Source organism: Crinia signifera, chromosome 4, assembly GCF_055691185.1.
Source record: "Crinia signifera chromosome 4, ASM5569118v1, whole genome shotgun sequence".
NCBI lineage: Eukaryota > Metazoa > Chordata > Amphibia > Anura > Myobatrachidae > Crinia > Crinia signifera.
The window spans coordinates 156676999-156698950 of NC_139220.1; the positions used below are offsets into that span (position 1 = coordinate 156676999).

General features: G+C 44.6%; 1 protein-coding gene across 10 annotated transcripts in view; it reads right to left on the minus strand.

Moving 5' to 3' along the window:
• CADPS2 (calcium dependent secretion activator 2) overlaps nt 1-21952 on the minus strand; it is a 547338-nt gene that overhangs the window by 173532 nt on the left and 351854 nt on the right. For all 10 annotated transcript variants that reach the window (XM_083182838.1, XM_083182837.1, XM_083182844.1 and 7 more), the window contains one exon: nt 788-944. In XM_083182838.1, coding sequence (XP_083038964.1) covers nt 788-944 — 157 coding nt within the window. The remainder of the gene's footprint in view (nt 1-787; nt 945-21952) is intronic.

A 21952-nucleotide genomic window follows, 5' to 3' on the forward strand; every position in this document is an offset into this window, starting at 1 on the left:
GCTGTCTACATCCACCCATTCATCCAACAGTGACGTGTCCACTACCCCACAGACGATCCACAAACCATCTGGATACAAAATCATCAGGGATATTGCTTGATCCCTATTTCCGTCCAGTCAATCCAAGAGGACAGTCATATTGGGAACCTTGAGTCCTTGAAAATATAGGACAACCGCAGGACACTATTGTCACGGATTCTGGCTCCAAACCAACCAGGCACAATGGGATGGTAATATACACAGCTCCTTTCATCCATTCTGTTTTTGAAACAGCTCAAAGCCAAACCAAAAACGCTGATTATCCCTGTGATAGCTATTAATGATTGTGTGTCATGAACTATATGTTCTAGAGTGATTCACTTTTATACATTTTAGATTTATTTGATGTTATATTAACAATTTTTTTTTATTTTATATTTTGAGAACCGTGTATTGCCAATTTCTCTACAGCCAGCGCTGGCACGCTTTTCTTTTTATTCTCCCTCTATATTGGGGCCTGACAAACCCTGTGCCAGCAGCTGTTAATAGCGCACCACACATTATTTTGTCTTTATTTCACAATTCACGGATAACATTAGCAGACAATGACAAAAAAATACATATATATTTTCTAGTGTCAATAATTGTTCCATTTAAAGCCAATGCTAACAACTACTGCTGGCTTTCAATCCTTTCTGATATCTATGCATGTAATGAACACATTTATAGTAGCAACAGCCCTCTTCATTTACATGGCAATGGTCTTCAAACTATATGCTATTAAAAGCAGTATATTACAGTTACTTACGGTCAGTCCTGAGGAAGTTATTAAGCAGCTGGAAAAGTGGAAAGCTATCCCAGGAATCTTGGGGTTGTGTTTGTAGTGCAGAGTTCATATCAACAGAAAAGAGGGCCCAGAATATCTCGGCATGTTCTGCTATCAAGTCCGGCCACCAGGAAAAGGCCTATGTTGAGATCAAGCAAACCAAGTTAGACATGAAGCATGTTTTTTAATATCTACAGTATCAACAGGGTTTGCTTATGATAAGAATAATGTTTTCAATAAATTGTGATGGTATTTTGAAAATGAAATTAAACTAAGAAAGCGGTCATAAATAAATCCCCTATGTGTTACATTAAATAAGGCATTTTCTATTATCATTTGATACCACATGTGTGTTCATACATTATACTGACTTGTGGGTGCAGCATTCAGTGCAGCCCACTGTCCTCCAACCCAAACACCTGTAACCCAGTTAGAATGTGCATAGATAATTGCATTGAGAACATCACCTGATCGGTTTGCCCCATTGGGAATTCGCAATGGGGACTGATGTAGAAGATCTGCACATGTTCATGTGAAGGTCTTCTCTGTGGGTGCCCTCGGGGGCTTGCATAGTCTCTGAGGCACTCGCAGTGGGGTGGGCATACAAGAGGCAGGCAGGGTGTGCCCAGGAAAACACTGGGCATCCCCATGTGAATAGGGTCGGCTACCTGTTTTCCGGGGTGGTCACCAGATGTCAGCTGCCGCCATGTTCATGGAGCAGGGCGCCGCTAATCTAAGTCACCTGAGACTGACTTAGATTACCGAACGCTTCAGAAACCAGCGCTGCAGGGAAAATGTGTGAATAGCGGGGATGGGCGTTCGGCGGATGGTGCTACAAGGTTTGCAAAGCAGCGAAATAATGCTGCTTTGCGAGCCAACTATAGTAAGGGCCTTTATCTAGTCATATTGAGGATACATAGGTGATTATTATTGTATAGACCAGTGATTCTTAACCTCGGCCCTCAGGATCCCCCAACAGTTCACATTTTCCAGGTCTCCACACAGAATCAAAAGTGAAGTAACTAGCCCCACATGTGGATCTTTTAAAATGTGTCAGTGAATAATGAGTGCACCTGCTGGGTGACCTGGAAAATGTGGAAAATGTGAACTGTTGGAGGGTCCTGAGGACCGAAGTTGAGAACCACTGGTATAGACCCTGAGGGCCAGATGTATCAAGCTTTAAAAATAAGTGATAAAGTGGAGAGTTATAAACAACCAACAATATGCTCCTGTCATTTTTCAAACCTGGAGCCAGATTCTCTAAGCTTCAAAAGTGATAAAATGGAGAGTGATAAACAGCCAGCCAATCAGCTCCTACCTGCCATGTCACAGACTGTGTTTGAAAAATGTGAGACAGGAGCGGATTGGCTGGCTGTTTATCACTCTCCATGTTATCACTTTTGAAGCTTAGAGAATCTGGCCCCTGGTCTGTAACATGGCAGTTAGGAGCTGATTGCCTGGCTATTTATCACTGTAGTGTGGCGAGCGCAGCGAGTCCCGCGGATAACTTTACATGTATTCCACGTCCCCTCGCGGGGCTTGCTACGCTTCGGGCTCAGTGGCTAAAATCAACTCCACGCCGACGTGGATAGTGGGGGTATAAAAAGGTTGGAGGACGCGTACCGCCATTTGCTCGCCAGGCTTCAGGGTGGCATGTATACTGGGGTTGACGCTAAACAATGGCGTAGGTGCAGGTGCTTATAATTGTAAGCACCCATCACATCACATACTATGCACACATCACATCACATCACATGTAAGCACCAATTGTAAGCACTCATCACATCTCATAGCATGGGTGCTTGTACAATCAAATATCGCATCACATCGCACAGATCGCATGGTAAAAACATACCATGCAATGCGATGAGATTTCACTACGTTTGCGTACGTAAGAAATCTGGGCGCCCTGCTAGGAAACGAAAACACCCCCTCCCCCCCCAGCACCAGCACTGTCACTACAATGCCTTTTTCTAAGGGGGGAGTGAGAGACAAAGAGGGTGTCGGAGAAAGAGGAAAATAAGGAGAGCAAAAAGAGAGGGAGAGAGGGAAGGATAAAGGGAGGGCTTCATTGAAATAGCTTGAATGAGAGAAATGTAGGAGCACAAGAGAGGGTGTCAGAGAGAGGGAGGAAAAAGAGAGAGAGAGGGGTGCTAGCCCGAGAGAGAGAGGGGTGCTAGCCCGAGAGAGAGAGGACAAATAATCGCAACTTGTATTAACCCCTCTATCCTTTGCCTAGTTTATTCTGGGCAAGTGGGGTTCATGTCTGGCAGATAGCCATCTATACTTGCAGGGCATAAAATCTGACTGACTCTTCTCAGCTTTCAAAAGCAGCACCTTATTACACCTCTCCCTCAATGTTGAAAATCCAATGCAGTTGGTTCAACAGGATATGCATACAAACACATTGTCAACATATATTGTCTCTGTATATAGTAATACCTCTGCTAGGGTGTTCAGTAATGGCTTCCTGTCAAACACGTTCAATATTACTAATGATGCCAGTCAGGGATGCCCCCCTTTCACCTCTTTATATTTCCCTGGCATTAAGGTTGGGATCATGACACTCAAAATGAGGAGTTTATACTATTCCATGAAGACTAAGGTAATTAAGTCAAATCATCTGTAAGGTAATTAAGCAAATATGAGAGATTGTAGTAAAAAGACAAACAACTAATCAAAGGCATATTCGCCTACTTTCTTGAAAAAGGGATGCCCAAATTTCAAGGACTGTCACGCATCAGAGATGTAGATCACCTGGGGAAGCTGGAGGTCGGGGGGAATATGGTGAAGAGCTTCCCAAGAGTACAATAGAAAGTATATAGTATACATAGGCGAATCTAGAATTATGGTAATGGGTGGTCCTAGATCTAGACACAATACAAGGGGGACCTTTGCGCGGCGTAGCCGCACGGCAAAAAGGGGGCGTGGCCTCATGGGAAGGAGGCATGGCATCACAAAAAGGGGTGTGGTATTACACTTTAGACCATACACAGTAATGCCCATTACACATTTTAGCAAACTCTGTAATTACACATAAAGCCACACGCCGTAATGCCAATTACACATAAGGCCACACACGATAATGCCCATTACACATTGTGCCACACATCATGATGCCCATTACATACTATAAAACAAACCATAATGCCCATTACATATTTGCCACATAAGTGCTACATGCTCATTGCTAGGGGGTTCTTGCTTGATGGCAGCATAGAACCCATTACACATGATGCCGCACACCATAGTACCCATTACACATGATGCCGCACACCATAGTACCCATTACACATGATGCCGCGCACCATAGTACCCATTACACATGATGCTGCACACATAATGTCCCTTACACGTGATGCTGCACAAATGCCCTATACACTTGATGCTGCACACATATTGCCCCTTACACATGATGCTGCACACCGTAATGCCCCTTACACATTAAGCCACACATTATGCATAATGCCCCCACATACCACCACTTGTAGCGTCCCTTAAGCAATGCCCCCAAAAGTGCCACTTACTGTAAATTTTTATATGAGCCTTTGCTGCTGCTGCTGCTGCTGCAGGGAGAGATGGAGAGCAGTGCAGCTGTTTCTATGGGGAGAGGAGCAGAGCGCAGCACAGAGCACGCTCCCACTCCCCTCCTGGTGTCCCCTCTAGCCAGGGCCGGCTCTACCATTAGGCAGCTGACTAGGGCACCAGGATTTGGGGAGCGCCACCAAGTCTGAAAATCAAAGAATCAAGGATGTCTATGAGGATCCTTGTTGTACTTAATGCGGATGGCAGCTGTAGGACTTCTAAGACCTCACCTCCATACTTTCCCTTGAGACACACTTCCCTACACTGCTGCCCCTCCTCCTTGTACACTGTTGTGAGCGGCAAAGGGGAGGGTACAGAGGGGGGGGGGGGGGCTGGAAGGACCACACGATTTAACAAATAAATTGGGGAAGGGGGGGGGGGGGGAGAGGTTGAGGTTTTGCCTAGGGTGCTTAGAAGCCTTACACCGGTCCTGCCTCTAGCCGAGTGGACATTTGAAATATTGTGCGCGCTGTTGTTGTGTGTGACGGCGGGGGAGCATGCCGGGCTCTTTGGATAAATCTGCCCTCAATGAACATAAACAGTCATGAAATTACATTTAAGAAATGAAAAAAATGGTTTAACCTCAATATCCCTGGAACCAATGAACCCATATGGATCCAGCCTGGTATCAGATTGAAGGCCCAGCGATTTAGGTTCGACTGAGATCAACCTCGAGCTTCAGTGATGCCGAAGGGGGAACTGGCAGCCGTTGAACTGGGTGGGGGTCGGAATTAGCGGGTCCCATGTTATCCTATAGGGAAAACATTCCAGCTTTGCTTGGCAGTATCTCTGGTTCCCAGGGGGCTAGAGACACGGGGCTGGGCTCGTTGGAAATACCCATCCCTCAGCTACAAAATGGGTTAATGGGTGGTCCGGTGCACCCCCGGACCACCCCCTAGATTCGCCTATGAATAGTCCTTTGGACACTCAGACATGCACACTGCAGTTTCCCCAGCCAGTAGGTGCATCCTGACTATGCTCTGGGCAGAAGGTTCTCCCTGAGCATGTGCTCATGAAACGTTTCCGGGACATGGCACCTTAATGTCCTGTTATGGTGCTGTTAAGAACCATTTTACTTTCACTTTGAACATTAATCAATGTTTAACATAATTAAATCATTGCTTTTAACAAATGAATACTAATACTAAAAGCTAACCTTACATTAGCAGATCTCACTCCTAGAGTAGGTAATAGTCTGTAATTCAGATACTGTGTATTATTATTGTACACCATTATAAAAAAAACCTTTATGAATTTAATGCAATCTAAATGAATAGGACCGAGGTTGAGAACCTGTGCTCTAATGCAGCGGTTCTCAAACTGTGGGTCCTGACCACAAAGTGGGTCCCCACTTGCTTAGCATGGGGTCGCGACTCCATGTTGGTGACCATCAGACTGATGACTTTTCTTTTTTTTTTTTATAAACGTTTTATTGTAGTTTTTTTTTAAAAATAGAGAAAACAAAACAAATAATAATAAAATACAAATACAGGTAAACTGTTACATCAGAAGAGGTCTCCGGCATGCATTGTACACAGTCTCCGGTCTGCTTATCTCGCAAACTATGAATATAAATTACTAAAGCATAACTTGTCGGTAGTAGACAAAGCCACCGTACAAAGTTTTGAGACTAATACAGGTCCAGCTAGGAGGGAGAGATGGAGAAGTAACTCAGGGGTGACCACATATGTGGCACCCTACCGTGTAACGGTGGTTCATTTCCCGCCGTTATTTCAAATTGGACTTTTCCTCCAACATAACATAACGTTGGCCATAAACCGCCAACTGAACATTTAAACACATACGAACAAAGAGGGGAGGAAGGGGAAAAAGGGGGGTGGGAGGACAAGGAAGGGAAGATGACAAATAAATGAGACAATACAGCATTCACTATGAGATAAAGAAAAAGGGGGGGGGGTGGGGGTTCAGAGTACGATCAATACTATGTAATCTGGCGTAGCATGATCCAAGTGGTATTTTCGAAAATCTTCTGAATGGAAGACTGTATTTCTGGGTCTAATGATTGAATAAAGAAGTCCCACTTAGCATAGAAACGAATCACACCTTTCTCAATGTCATGTAGGGATGCCTGACGTTCATAATACATGATTTTCAGTAATGAGTGTTTCAACTCCGTAAGCGACGGGGTAACCCTGTGGATCCAGTGGGTCAGGATCAGTTTTTTAGACTGGACCAGTATCAAGCTAAGAAGTGGTATTATCCTTTTTTTATGCGGTCCAAGTGTCCAATTTTTAAAGTTAAGGAAAAGGATGGGGATGGGATCATATGTGAGTTGCAGGTTAAATAAGGTATTCAGGAAACCCAGGACTTTCCTCCAGAAAATTCTAATCTTGCCGCATTCCCAAAAATTATGGAAAAGGGTGGCACCTACTATCTTGCATTTAGGACAGAGACCCAGATCTCCCGGAACAAAGTGACTCCTTTGCCGCTGTGATACATAGGCCCTGTTAAGGAATTTCAAGTGGGTTTCCTGAAGAGAAGCAGACTGCAAGTGTTTGAGAGTGGTGGGGAGATTTTTTAGTAATGATTGGGTCAGTGGGAGTGAGGGGATATCAGTTTTCCACTTAATTTCCAACATTTGGAGGAGCTTGTCTCTTGGGAGTATAATGAGTGACTGGTATAGATTTCTTATTCTATAGCCCAGGACGTTGTGTGGGGCTAGTAGACTAAGGATAGGATCTGTGGTGACTGTGGATGTAAAAGGTGGGGGTAAAGACTGGGCATAGTGACGGGCTTGCAGATACATAAAGAATTGGGATCGCGGGAGATGGAATTTGTCGGCCAGTTCTGTGAAAGAGAGAATCTTTCCACCTGGGTCAAAAACGTTGCAGATAGCTGCGATGCCCTTCTGACGCCACTCCAGAAATAAGTGATTATTTAGACCTGGGGCAAAGGACGGGTTGCCCCAGAACATAGCGTGGGGGCTACTAGTTGGGTTCCTAGCAAATCTTTTATGGATGGTGATCCACATTGTGTATGTTTCTTTGAAAAGGAGGTTGTCTTTTATAACGCTTGGAAGCTTGGTGCGTGGGGTATGGAGCAAGGCTGCTGGAGCAAAAGGGTGGAAGAGGGCACGTTCCAGGTTTTCATTGGTGTATGACGACTTGTTCAGAAGCCAATCTGTGGCGTATCTGAAGTGGGCGGCTTGGGAGAAGTTTTGCGCTTGGGGTAAGGCAAATCCCCCCTCAGCTTTAGGAAGGAACAGCCTGGTAAGGGGCATTCTTGGTTTTTTCCCCATCCAAATAAATTTATTGGCCATAGTATTATAACGGGAAAGATCTGCTTTAGTGAGGGTGAGGGGGAGCATTTGCAGCAGGTAAGACAATTTAGGGAAAATTACACTTTTGATCACCGTGATTCGGCCATAGAGGGATAAAGGGAGAGTGTGCCATCTTTCTAATAGTTTTGCAATGGCCTGCAATACAGGTTTAAAATTGGAAGTGTATAGTGCATTAAGGTGCAATGGTATCATAATGCCTAAATATTTCATAGGGGCCGTGCAAATGCTAAACTGACTCAATGCTGGGAAGGAATCGGGGTATGATGGAGGCCAGGCTAGGGGTAGAATACGGGATTTCTCATAGTTAACCTTGAGTCCCGAGAAGGATCCAAAATGGTCTATGATTGCCATGGCTTCCGGGATGGATTTGGGGGGGTTCGATAGGAAAAGAAGCATGTCGTCTGCGAACAGACTTAGCTTCACCTCTCTGGCTCCAACCTTAATTCCTGTTACCGCGGAGGAGGCTCTTAGTTTAATAGCCTGGGGCTCTAGGGCCAGAGCGAAAAGGAGTGGGGAGAGAGGGCAGCCCTGACGAGTGCCTCGCTTCAGATTAAACGGGGGAGACAAGTAATTATTGGTCAGAATCTGGGATGTAGATTGGGAGTAGAGATTCATAATTGCGGTTATAAATGGTTCTGGGAACTGAAAGTTTTGCAGTGTGGTGATAAGATGGTCCCAGGAGACCATGTCAAAGGCCTTTTCGGCGTCTAGGTAGAGGATGGCCTGAGGTGATGGGGATTTCAATGACTGGTGGTATTGCATGACTGTGAGGAGCTTCCTAATGTTTAAGACCGAATGTCTGCCCCATATGAAGCCCGTTTGGTCCTTGTGAACGATCTCAGGGAGTAGAATTTTTAGCCTATCAGCTAGAATTTTCGTGTAGATCTTGTAATCAGTGTTTAGAAGTGATATTGGTCGGTAGGATGAGGGGAGGGTGGGGTCTCGGCCTGGTTTTAAAATAAGCTTGAGGAGTGCCGAATTAAAGTATGGGGGTTGAGGAGTGCCTTTGAGGAAAGAGTTGAAGAGGGTTGTTAATGGGGTAACCAGTTTGGGAGCTAATAATTTGTAGTACTCACTTGTCAGGCCATCAGGGCCCGGTGCCTTTCCTGGCTTAAGGAGACCAATTGCCCTAGATACCTCTTCCTCCGAAATATCTGCCAACAAACTGGTGGCACGGTCAGTCCCTAGGGTCGGGATTGAGGTGGAGGCCCAAAAGGCCGTTTTACCAGCCTGGTCTACAGGTGAGGCGGTGTATAGCTGCGAGTAGAATTTATGTAGGACCGCTGAGATGTCGCTTCCCTTATGATGAAGGGTGCCCGTATCATCCTTTAGGGCGGTGATAGTGGTAGGGGGGTGTTGGCCCTGTAGTAGATTAGTCATAAGCCGATTGGATTTACCTCCAAATCTATGGTATTTGCTTTGGGTCTGGAAGGAGATCCTAGTCTCGAGCTTAGTCAGAAGGGCATCAAATATCGCTTTGGCCTGGGTAAACGCTATTTTGTTTGCATTGGTTGGTGACGTTTTAAAAATCTGATAGGCTGCCGTTAAAGATGCCTGCGCCTCTAAATAGTGCGCAGTTTTTTCTTTACGCAAGTGGGAGGTGTAGGAGATTACTGCACCCCGCAGTACAGGTTTAGATGCCTGCCAGTACATGAGGGGGGAGGCAATGGACGTGGATTCATTATTTTGTTTGTAGTCCATCCATGTGGATTCAAGTAGGGATTTAAATTTAGGAGAGTTAGCTAGGTGGCTTGGGAATCTCCAGTTTATGTATGTGCCCCTGTCTTGGGAAGAGTGTAAGGTAAGCCAGCATGCAGCGTGATCCGATATGGTGATCGTTTCAATTTTAGTATCTTGAACCCGGGGAAAGGCCTGTGTGGATAATAACATGTAATCTATTCGAGACAGTGTTCTGTGTGCTGCAGACAGACATGTGAATTCGCGTTCTACTGGGTTGTAAGCCCTCCAGACATCCGTCAGGTGAAGACTAGACATCAGATATTGGATCCCATGGCTGGGGGGGGGGACGTCTGGTTTTGGCTACTGAGTCCCTATCTAGCACATTGGAGGCCACAACATTGAAATCACCTGCCAATACAATAGTAGTATCCATATATGGTGTTAACAGGGTAACCAAGTTCCTAAAAAACAGTTTGGTAAAGGTATTAGGAGCATATACATTACACATCGTGATCCTAGTTGAGTGTACGGTGGCGTCCACGAGTACCCATCTACCTTCGGGGTCAGTAACAGTGCAGTGCACCTGAGTTGGGGTGCTCTTGTTAGTTAAAATGACAACCCCTCTAGATTTTGAGTTGTATGGGGATGCTGCCAAAAGTGACCAACCCATTGTGTTCAATTTTAAAGTTTCCTGGGGGGTTAGGTGCGTCTCCTGGAGAAACACCACATCCGCCTGTAGCTTATGAAGGTAAAGCAATGTCTTCTTACGCTTAGAAGGGACGTGGAAGCCACCTACATTCAATGTTACCACCTTCAAATTAGCCATTATCATCTAATGAGTGGGAAAAGCTGACCGAATTTCCATACAGTGCAACCGCCCAATATCCGAGCCACACAACACTGTGTATTAAAATGAATCTGATCATCTCTAGACATATTATCAAAAAGACATGGGGAGAAGACAGAAGGGAAGAACACGAGGAAAGGAGGGGGAATAGGAGCAACCAGGGGGTAGGAGGCGGAACCCACAAGTTTAACATAGTAAGAATGGGTAGATCTTGCGTGGGCAAGGTGGTTTCCCCTCCGCACCCTAGCTCCTCAAGGAAAACAAACAATGCAAAACATACAAAAAGACTTCTGGAGTCCCAGCGGCAGAGACGGCCACTAGGTACCATGCCCCCTGGGGGGGAAGCGAAACAGATACATGAGCCACAAGGCTCGCCCCGGCCATAAAAGATATAATTTTTCAGGGCCAGCTTGAGGTCGGGACCAACGTGGTCTCCAGGCCCCACAACTGGCGCCAAAACAAAACCGCTAAATATAACATACTTATCAATATACGTTAAGAAAGACAAACAGTATAAAGCTGGTGGAAATCAGATGCAAAAATAATCTCGCACAAAAAAGAAAACATGGAACTTTTGCAATAGAACTTAAGTAAGTTCTGTGATCGGGGAAGCTGCCGTCCACATGGATAAGTCTCGTAGAGCCAAAGAGTCCAGTGACTCACGGGGAGGGGGGGGGGGGGGACGAATCCAGGTTAGGGCCAGTAAGTAACGATCCCACGTCCAGCGTGGGAGTGACTAAGATGTGTGTCCCCTGATGAATGAGATGGGGGTGGACAATAAGGCAGTTGTAGATTGGACGTCAGGTAGTGGGTTTCAGATGAAGTCACTGGCCACAATCAGTTTCGGTGTCGTCAGGGCCCGCCGGTGAAAAGGAGGCTTGGGCTTGCTCCAATAGGTAGGCCTCTGCGTCTTGTACTGTACTGAACTCCTTAAAAGAATTTCCTGAAAACAGACGCAGCTTAGCGGGATATAGTAGCGCAAATTTCACTCTGTCTTTTACCAGTCTGGTACATAACGGGGAGAACTCCTTTCTCGCTCTCGTGACTTCTGCGGAGAAGTCCTGGAAAATCAGAAGCTTATTCCCATTCCACTGAAGGGATCGGTTTTGCCTAAATGCCATCCATAGGGCTTCTTTGTGTTGGAAGTTGAGGCATTTAAAGATCACCGGGCGGGGTCTGTTGGTGCGGTCATCGCGAGGTGGGCCTAGCCTATGCGCCCTCTCAATGATTATGCCCGTGCAGGCCTCTGTAACATTCAGTAGATCAGGGAGGGTGGATGAGAGAAAGGCATATAGGTCAGGGCCCTTTAAGGTTTCAGGGAGTCCTATAATACGGAGGTTATTCCTTCTGGAACGATTTTCCAGATCGTCCAGTTTATTCTGCATGGAATAGGAGGATTTCTGCAGATATTCCGTGGTGGTTTTTAAAGCTGAGATGTCCTGGAAAGCTTCTCCCAGGTGAGTCTCATTTGCAGTAACCCTTTTGGAGACCTGCTTAAGTTGTGACTTAATGTCCTGTACAGATTGCTGCAGCTTAGCAGCGTGTGCATCCAGAATGGGGTTTATAGTGTCCTGTATGGCTCTGACCACATCTGCATAAGATAATGCTGAACCCAGGGGTGGTGTTGGGGAGGGAGCAAACATATCTATCTGGGTGGAGGGTATAAAGGGGGCCTCTCCAGCACTTACTTGGGGCTGGGCAAACATTTCCTCTGCCTCAGCCTGTGCTCTCTGTGCCTGCTGCCTTGTGAGCTGTGTGTCGGCGGCCATCTTGGATGTGGCACCCTGTGCTGTAGCTGGCTGGCGCTGCTGCTGTGGCTTCCCCTGGGGCAGGGATTTTGATATTGATAGGCTTGGGGTGCTGGTGGGACCTTGTAGGGGCTGGGCAGACATCTCACCCTTCTCTGTCTGCGCTGTTTGTGGCTGCTGCCTCGAGTGTTGTGTGGCGGCGGCCATCTTGGATGTGGCGTCCAGCGTAGCAGCAGTCTGGCAGTGCTGCTGTAGTCTCCCCTGGGCAAATAATTTCTGCATCGGCAGGGTTGGGGTGCCGGCAGGGGCTTCCTGCAGGTTTCTGGTGCGTTTTGAGGGGTCCTGTGCGGCGTAGTGTGGCTGGCTGGCCGGGGCGGTCAGGGAGCTCAGCACTCTGCTGCTGGTCCCATGGAAGCAGGAACCGGAAGTCCAGACTGATGACTTTTCTAACCTCAGTCAGTGATTGAAGGAGTCTGAACAATCTGTTAAATTGTCTGTTATATTAGACTCCTCACATCACTGTGTGCCTCCACAATGCTGCCATGTCTGCTGACTACACGTGTGATGTGATGACCTTCTGCATCAACTTGCTGGGGTCCCGTAAATATTTTTATTGTCTGATGGGGTCCCAGAGAAAAATAGTTTGAGGACCCCTGCTCTAATGTATTAATATCCTTCTGGAGATATGACAAGAACTGAACACTGTATTCTACTTGAGGCCATACCAATGAACTATACCTCAATTTCTGCAGCTTATTCTTCTCTGTATGCAACCAAGCATCTGACTGGCCTTTCTTGTGACTTTATACACACACCCACCCACCCACATACATATAGAATCAAGTACTAGCGAGTCATTTGCATTGGATAGAACGTCCTGTGATTGCTGCTTGTATTATTTTGGTTATATAATATTAGATTTATATATAGATTATACATTTACCTTTACAGCACACAAAACAAAGCTTTACAGTGGATATTAGTGAAATGTTTGAGAGTAAAATAATTTCTTGAGTCTATTTTTGAAGGACTCTACAGTAGGGATGGGACATCGGAAGAAAACATCGGTCAAATGATGTTTTTCAACATTGGTTGCAAAACATCATTTAGACCTAAACATTGGTACTGTGAACCCGATGTTAATCGATGTTTCGATATTTTTTTAAATAAACTGGTTACCAAAGCATATAATGCACTAATAAGCTTCTGAAATGATAAATAATCCCTCTATTAAGTTTATAACTTATGTTGATCATAGAAAATAACAAAAAAACTGTACACACAGTGCAACATAGAACATACTACATAGAACAATCACATAGTACATTGAAAAAAACTCTTTGTAGCAAAATAGGAATTTACGATTGAGGTACATTTATTATGGGCCTCACAATACAGGTGGATAAAACAAAATAAAAACTGGGAGGAGAATAACAGAAATTGGGGAAGGGGAGACTCCAGTCCAGCATACTTTCAAACTGGCCCCCAAATTTTATTATCCACATTGTGCAGAAATAGTAATTTTGACAGTAGTTTCCCATCTAGCCTATTCCTGGTTTTACCTTCAATTTCAGCAGCTTTAGAGAACAGGCGTTCTGAAGGTACTGAAGTGGCCACAGTTGTTGAATATCATCTAGCTATTTTGGCAAGATTTGGGTATGTTGGTTCCATCAGTTTCCAGAATCTTAGTGGGTTCTTTATGATACTCTCCGTAACAAGTTATAAAAAAACAAGACTATGCTGGCATTTGTAATAGCAAGCTATTGCTAATTCATAAAAAAAATACTTTAATTTAAATACATTTATCACGATTGTTTTAATATGGAAAAGCTTTGGGCCTAATTCAGAGGTGGATGCAGTTGCACTCTCAAATCCACCACTTAAGGATAAAAGATGCAACATTGCCAACATCAAACATCTGAGCAACCCTATTGTTGCTTAGAATAACCATCAGAACAAAGACGCTGGAGCCAGTGCAACTGCAAATGAATGTTTGAAACACGTCTGCATTTGACAAACCAGCCCCCATCCCCTCCCTCAAATTGAAACTACTGTACCTGTCACTCAGTATCTGCAGCCACTGTTACTAATAAATCACTGCACAGAAATAAACTGTGCAAATGTCTGCATCCACAACTGAATCAGGCCCTTTGTAAGGTGCTGTGATATGCTTGCTGCATAATAATAAATCAATTGATAGATTGTAAGCTTGCGAGCAGGGCCCTCATACCTTTGACTGACTGTAAATACCCAGTTTGTTGTATCACTGTCTCCTATTGTAAAGCGCAAGTTAATATGCTGCGCTATATAAGAAACTATTAATAAATAAAATAAATATGAAGGGAGTTCACCACTATGTCACTACTAGTGACTATCGTATTATACTGTTCATTCTAGCATCCGCTATCTCTGAAAACCCATGCAGTTCCTCTTCCCTGCCTGGAGTGTCGCTGTCTGCTGTAGTGCTTCTAGCACAGTGTGGTCTGTATATCAGCACTGATATGCAAACCAGACCTGTGCGACAGTGACTCACTAACAGCACCAGTTGCAGTGAGGCAGGAATGGGGCTGTCCTGTGTGCTACTGCTGAATGGCTGGCCAGACTGTCTTTCACACAGCCACACACACATATGAAAGCCCAGCCAGCAGTGATACTGTCCTGTTTGTTAATGTTTTTTTTTTTATCAGTCTCTTAAGTTTTTAATGAATATAAATCAAGGAGAGAGTGAGCTGGCTGCTAAGCATTGAAAGCAGCACACATTGACACACAAAAGAAAAAACATTGGAAGATTGAGAAAAACATCGGGGGGAGAAATCTTGCGATGTGATGAAACATTGGATCCTCAACATCGCAGGGTTAAACATCGAACATTGGAACCATAAATCCGATGTTACCGATGAAACATCATATGATTACCCATCCCTACTCTACAGTGGTAGAATCCACAAAGCTGAAAGTGCAATCCCCAGATGAGTTGAGGCAGACTTCGCTGGTAATGTATGATTGCCATCACCTGAGGTGAAAAGCATTTCAATTAACTAGCTCACCACAGGTGATGACAATCATACATTACCAGGGAAGATCAGGAACAGAGCATTTTCTCCCTCATGGAGAGGGTCAGGTAGGCAAGTATGATCTGAATCCCTGTGAAGGGTGCTAGATTTCATTGCATTGGCTTTGAAATGCAAGCAAAGGATCCACATCTCACCCTCCTCGGTGCTCACTCTTAAGGAACCCATACACACTCCGTTTTCGCCGACTCCGTTCTGTACTATGCGATGCGCACTCCCGCGCATCACATAGTACGGTACAAAAAGTATGTGCTGCACATACTTTTTGTACTAGGTACACATCGTATCAGATCGCAGTGCATGCACACTGCATGCACTAGGGATGCGATCCGATACGATGTGTACTTTAAAAGTACAGAACAGAGCTTTAAAACGGAGTGTGTATGGGCTCCTTTAGCCTGAATTTACACATTTTTGCTTACAGCATAGACCTGCAAGCAGTTTTGCAAGTTCAGGCTCTAAGTGTGGCTGTTTCTCTGTAACTCACACCCACAAACACACTGCAGGTAATAGGATTTGGGTATGATTCATTTAACCTTTGAGTGCCAACATCTCTGAGTGTTGTGCAAAATATCCACTAAAAATGCCAGCGTCGCTCACATTTGTTATTTAAGTTCAAATAAAAAATGTGTAAAAAAAGGTTACATTTCCTATATAAGCTAAACATTACAGGTTATTATGATGAATAAGATGTAAAGTGCCAATACTTTATCGCTTCTCCTGAAGTACACATCCAGTCCAACCCAAGCCAGCTCAGGTTCCAGATCAGTTCCAGTATACATCGGTTCCAGTTTCTGCTGACTGCAGTCCGGTTCCAGTCTCTGCTGATTTCACTCCAATGTCCAGTTATAGCCTATTCTGGTTATAGTGGGGTTCAAGCAAGTATGGTTCCACCATTCCACCTGAGTATCTAAGTCCAGTTCCATTCCTACGCAAGCTTCTTTTGGTTTGAGTTCCATTTCTTCTAATTTCAAGACCTTACTTATTGCCTCATTACAGTATCATTCTACAGTATTATCAGCTACCATATAGTTCAATCAACATGCCTTCAGGCGATATTCCCTATAATCTTCTTTATCATTTCTGGTTCCGCTACATGAGCAATTATATCAGCCAGTTGGCCATGTCAGATCAGTCCCTCAGGGATAACAGTATAGTTATCGATTAGATTTGTGACTTTATAAGAAATAAAATTGGTTATTTATTTAAAAATGTAAATCAGTCTTTATATATTGTTATTGTAGATTTATTGTTTAATGAAGAGTTGGGACAATGCAGGTTTTATATTTATGGTGTGTTACTGGTCTAGTAAGACATATCCTTAAAATAGTGGCACATATATTCAGAGGTGTAACATGGAGCCATGGCACCTGGAGCAAGCTCATGCCATCACCCCACCCCCAAAACACAAAATGCCCCCAGTAGTTCCGCTTGCACAAAAATTGCCCCCAAAAGTGACACTCACTCATAATGCCTCCAACAGTGCCACTCGCTCATAATGCCTCTGGCAGTGTCACTCGCTAATAATGCCCCCGGCAGTGCCACTCGCTCATAATTCCCCCAGCAGTGCCACTTGCTCATAATGCCCCCAGAAGTGAAACTTGCTCATAATCCCCCCCTGCAGTGCCTCAATCAAAACACCCACAGTAGTGCCTAATCACACATAATGCCCCCCCGTAGTGCCTCACACATCATTGTGCTCCAAGTAATACTCATAACCCACTGGTCTACCCACTACGGCCTCTGTCTCTGCAGACCCTGGTGCTATCAATATATCTGAAGAGACGAGAGAGGACAGCATGCTTCCACTGCTCGTCGCTAAGCCATTTTAAATATGGGGCTGGCTTGTGACATGAGCCAATCAGAGATCACATTCCAGCAGCTTCTAATTGCAGCTGCCAAACTCTGAGCATTTGAAATATACTGCCCTGGAGCCAGCCCTGCTTGGAAACCGGCCTCTGCTATGCTCTGGCTGGGTAAGGGAGGGGGAGAGAGGAGGGAAGCCTAGTGGCTGCTGCTGCACTTTGCCTTTGGGGGCGGAGAGGAGATGCTGCTACTGCCGCTCCGGCTGGGCAGGGGGTGGGGAGAGGACACAAGAAGAGGCTGCAGATCTGACCAGATGGGGGAGAGGACAGGATAATAAGGCTACAGCTCTGGCTGGGGGGTGAATAGTAGAGCTGCTGGTGCCCTTCACTGATATCGACTCCTGGGGCTTGCACTCCAGGAGCCGAAATCACCCTCGCTACGCCCCTGCATATATGTTATTTCCATTAAACCTACCCACACTAGCCAGACAGCAAAAAGTGATGTGTTGTGTGATCTTGTCTACTACATGTCAATTACTAAAAACCTAACTGTATGGGTCCCTGTTGCTTACAATGAGCTACCCCAATAAATATAAAAAAAAAAAAAAGTGCCACACATCATGAAATGGATGAGAAGAATGAAAAATTAAACATTCACATAATTTACGTAACAAAATCTTATTTCTGGCTGCACAGAGTTGCTGCTCATTACGTGTTCTTAATTTAATATCTTAAAGTAAAAAAATTACATTTAAATCTTCTTTTTAATCTTTATACCTAAATGCTCGGGCCATTTCTACAAATTGATTGGTTTAATTGAAACAGATTACATCATTAGCTTTAATTACCTTACACAAGATAAACTGGAAAAAGTCAAATCAGATTGAGATACCAAATTAAATCTATGCAAAGCATTCAAAGCTAGTAAATGACTATTGAGAGGGCTAATTATAGCAAAATGAATGGTATTGCTAAGAAGTTAAGTAGATTGTATTCAAGGCTTGAGAAGGTTAAACCACATATTAAGTTTATTCTGGTTACTACAAATGCATCACATAAATGTATCTTACAGTATTTCCATGTATATCTTCTGCAAATCCCTACACAGGCTACCATTTCAATTCAATTCCAGCTTCTCAACTTTAAAGCCTTCAACAACTCCTACACCTTACTTACACAAGTGTCATAAGTTCATACCCATAGGCAATATACGTAGATGGTGGTGCCAGCAGCTCACTTGCACAAGTGATAATGTCCCAAAAACTTACCAATGGCACACCTGGGAGATTAAAGATTCCTCATTGTTGTTAAATAATAATTAGAGACAGGATTATATGCAATATAAAAAGCTTGAAATATGCATGCAAATATGCATGAAAAATACTTAAAATATTCATGAAAAGTGTTAAAATATGCTACATTAAATAATAAAAAAAAGTCATTTTTAACTTAGATATTTAAAAATCAGCATCCTATTAGTTGCAAATAAACCTCAAAAATAGGCCCACAGCATCTGCAGATGTTTAGTGCTATACACAGGATTTTTTTCTTCCAGGCTGCTACAGCAGACCGCAGCGTCCTAGGCTCTTCTGTTATCAACTACACAGACCCTCATCTCCAGCGCAGATGGATCAAATGTCAGCATAGCATGTGAAAGCAGCACAGTGGAAGGCTTTCTCCCTGCGCCGCATTCTCCCTGTGACCCAGAGTTTCCACCGCGCCGCGTGATGTCACAGTCCTTCCCCCCACCTTATCTGCTGCAGAAGTCTCTCTCTTGGCGCAAAGTCCCAGGCCAGGGGCAGGCAAAGGTGCAGGAGCTTTGTGGCATAACCCGCCCCGACTGACTTTTATTAAAATAGATTGGCAGCCAAGAGCAATGTCCCCCACCCTGCGCACATATTGGACCGGCCTGCACACTCTACCACTACCTGGCCAGAAGGAGGGTAAATCAGTGCTGTGATTCGTGGGTGGAAAGGTGGTGGGTCCTAAAATATGCAAAAACAAGTGAAAATGGGCAAAATATGTGAATGCATATGCAAATGCATATAATCCTGTCTCTAATAATAATATATCATTTTTAGGAGCTGGCTGCAAATGATAATAAATCGAGGCTTAGGGTTTTTTTTTTTTTTTTATCAATCAAAGCTCAAAGAGAAAATTGTGAAAGATAAGGTCAATCATCTTCTGCCTTACATTTTACAGGCTGTTTTAAAAAAAATAACAAGTGTATTGGTTGGAGTGGTGGCTCTTACCATTTTGAAGGAGAGGGGCTGCCGCAATGCGGCCCCCCACCCCTCTGGTGCCGCTGCCGCAATTCCCCCACCTTCCGGTCCAGGCCGCCGGGCCCCTGCGTGGGGCCAGCGCATGTGCAGTAACTTCATACATAGTGCGCATGCGCTGGTCCAAGCCTCCATGGGCTGCCTTTGCAGCAGCCAGTGAGGCTTAATCAGGTTCCCTGGTCTGGCGCATGCACAGTATTGTCCGCGGTTGCTGTTTTGTGGGCTGCCGCGCATTTGCGCATGGAGAGGCATCGCGAAGGGAGGGAACACCTCCCAATGGGACTTCCTTGAGTGATTGGCAATTCGGACTTACAATAGGAAGTCACTGCCAGTCACATTGAAGCCAGAGACTCACAGACTGCATCTGGCTTCACTTTAGGCAGAGACACAGTGGTGGATTTACCTGGGGGAGCTGCAGCCCTGCAGCACATAGGTAAAAATTGCCACTGATTGGTTGCTACATTGTCTCTCACAATGTCATCGCCACAAGCTTTGATAAAACCACTCCTTAAAGATTTAATTTAATAAATATTGCATTTCCCTAAAAAACTTTTGCGGGCAATTGTAAATCAGCTGAACTTTGAGGTTTTTTTTTTAACGGGTCGGTCATTTACAAGGCAAAAACATGACTGCCCTTTAAAAAAAAAAAAAACTTAGGTGGTCCGGCATCCCGCATGGCTGACAAACTAAGAGGCTATTACATCTGTCCGCTGCTCTCCTTTCCTTTATCATATGAAAGATAACAGCAGAACCGTATCTCACTATACTTTCGATCTGTTATCACATATCCCGAAAGTCTTCAACTCAAGGGGGCTGTAAAGGGAGTTTGCGAGTCAGTGAATAACAAATCTCTATGACATGGGTAAAAAGTGTTGTGTCATGTCGTGTCGTTTCCTGTCCTAGCTCAGCATCTATTCTAGTTCACTCTTGATGCTGCTTTGACAGCAGGAGCCTATCAGCTGGTACCTCCAATGTCTCTGCACCTCTCAACTCATCAAAAGCAACACTTCTTCTTGCCCAATGCAAACAGCCTGTTCTCTATTCTCTAGTAACCACTTAAGATGTCTCCTGTGCTGCCCCCCACTAATGGAGCACACTACTCTACATGACTAGGTTTTCCCCAAAACCACAATTCGTCAAGTGTTCTCTCAAAACTCATCTTTTCTTTATAGCTCCATGTGTTCTATAATCTACTGTCCCCACTAACACTCGGTCTACCAGAAGCTCCTAATATCTTACTGAATGTTGCCCTCTCCCACTAGTGGTTCCCAAACTTGGTCCTTAAGTACTCCCAACAGTTCACGTTTTCCAGGCGAACTGGAAGATAAACCTTTCTGTCAAGATACCTTGACAAAGCTGACGTTTGGACAGCGAAACGCGTTGGTAATGCTGGTGCCAGATCCTGGACAATCATTTGGAGGTCTCCCCTGCCTAATCATCTGACCACAATTCTTTTGAAACGTTCCCTGGAAGTCTACGGCTCAATTTTCACCATTCAACCTGGACACGCAGCCACGAGGTTGCAGGTAGGCTTATATAACATCAGCCACTCCCTCGGTGCGCTCGCAGGATACAAATCGCCGTTTATGGACTCCACCATTCATTGGGACTGTACTTCATACGTGGACAGTGCGGGTTCTTCATTCCTCCTAACCCCGGACGGGGTCATCCAGACACACGTGAGATCTGGGCACCTATATCAATTGTGATTTTACATCCCCCCCCCCCCATTTTTTGCTACAATCCTATTGCAATAGTGTACACTTGTCAAAAAATCTATATGCTGCTACATTTTTAATATTGTTGTTTTTTAATAAATTGTTATATGAATTTTCCATCTGATTCACTCATCATTATTTGTGAGCGCTGCTTTTTGTGTTGTCTTTTTTTTCCTTGTATATATGTAGGGATTGACCCTTACTACCCAAGCAGCTGCTCTAATTGATCCAACAACTCAATCTAAGCGCTCCCAAGGGTTTACACAGTAGTGTAAAACCCAGTTTTGGTACCTGTCGACAGATAGTTGTAGGACCTTTGGGAACCAGGCCCTTCTCGGCCAGTATGAAAGTATCATTATTACAGTAGCTTTTTCCTTCTATATCTTTCTCAATACTCTAGGAAACAGAGTAAACAGAGAAAATACATATGCCAGGCTCATTTTCCATGTGGCTGAAAGGGTGTCTACTTGTGCCACTTGGGGGTCTTGTGTCTGTTGTGTTTTGTGACCAAAAATCATTGTACAGATGGAGCCATGTTAATCTATACTGCTCTCGTCATGCCATTCGCCGTGATGTGCAGAGAATGGGACGCATGTATATGTGGGAGACTCACACACCCCATTGCACATGCAAGCATGCAAGAGGCTCATGCATCCCTGTTTCAGCGTGCCATTCACCAGGACATATCACTCTGGTGGGCTGCCGGCTTGGATAAGTGTGGCTCCATCTGTAGGTCCAACTTTGTGTTTTCTGACAAGGTAATTTCTTGTGTTCAATCTTTGATGTCCCTTTTCCACTAGGTTAGGAAGCACCTCTGAAGACACTCATATGCAGTCTTGACAAAGGTACTGTGTATAGTGCTGATGACATAAGACCCATGGCCTTCATATAATCTCTTGACTTTTTTTATCAGAGTTGAACGCTCCTGTATTAACTTCATTCTCCTTACCATAGTTAATTTCACAACCATAGGTACTGGGTCTATATGGACTTCCAGGTAATTTGCCGGTTTCATTGGTGTTAACTGACTTTTCTCTTGGTTGATTAACAAACCTTGGTTGTGGGGAACCGGCAAGCCTGAACGGCAAAGCCCTGAACTGGTAGGGCTTGCCA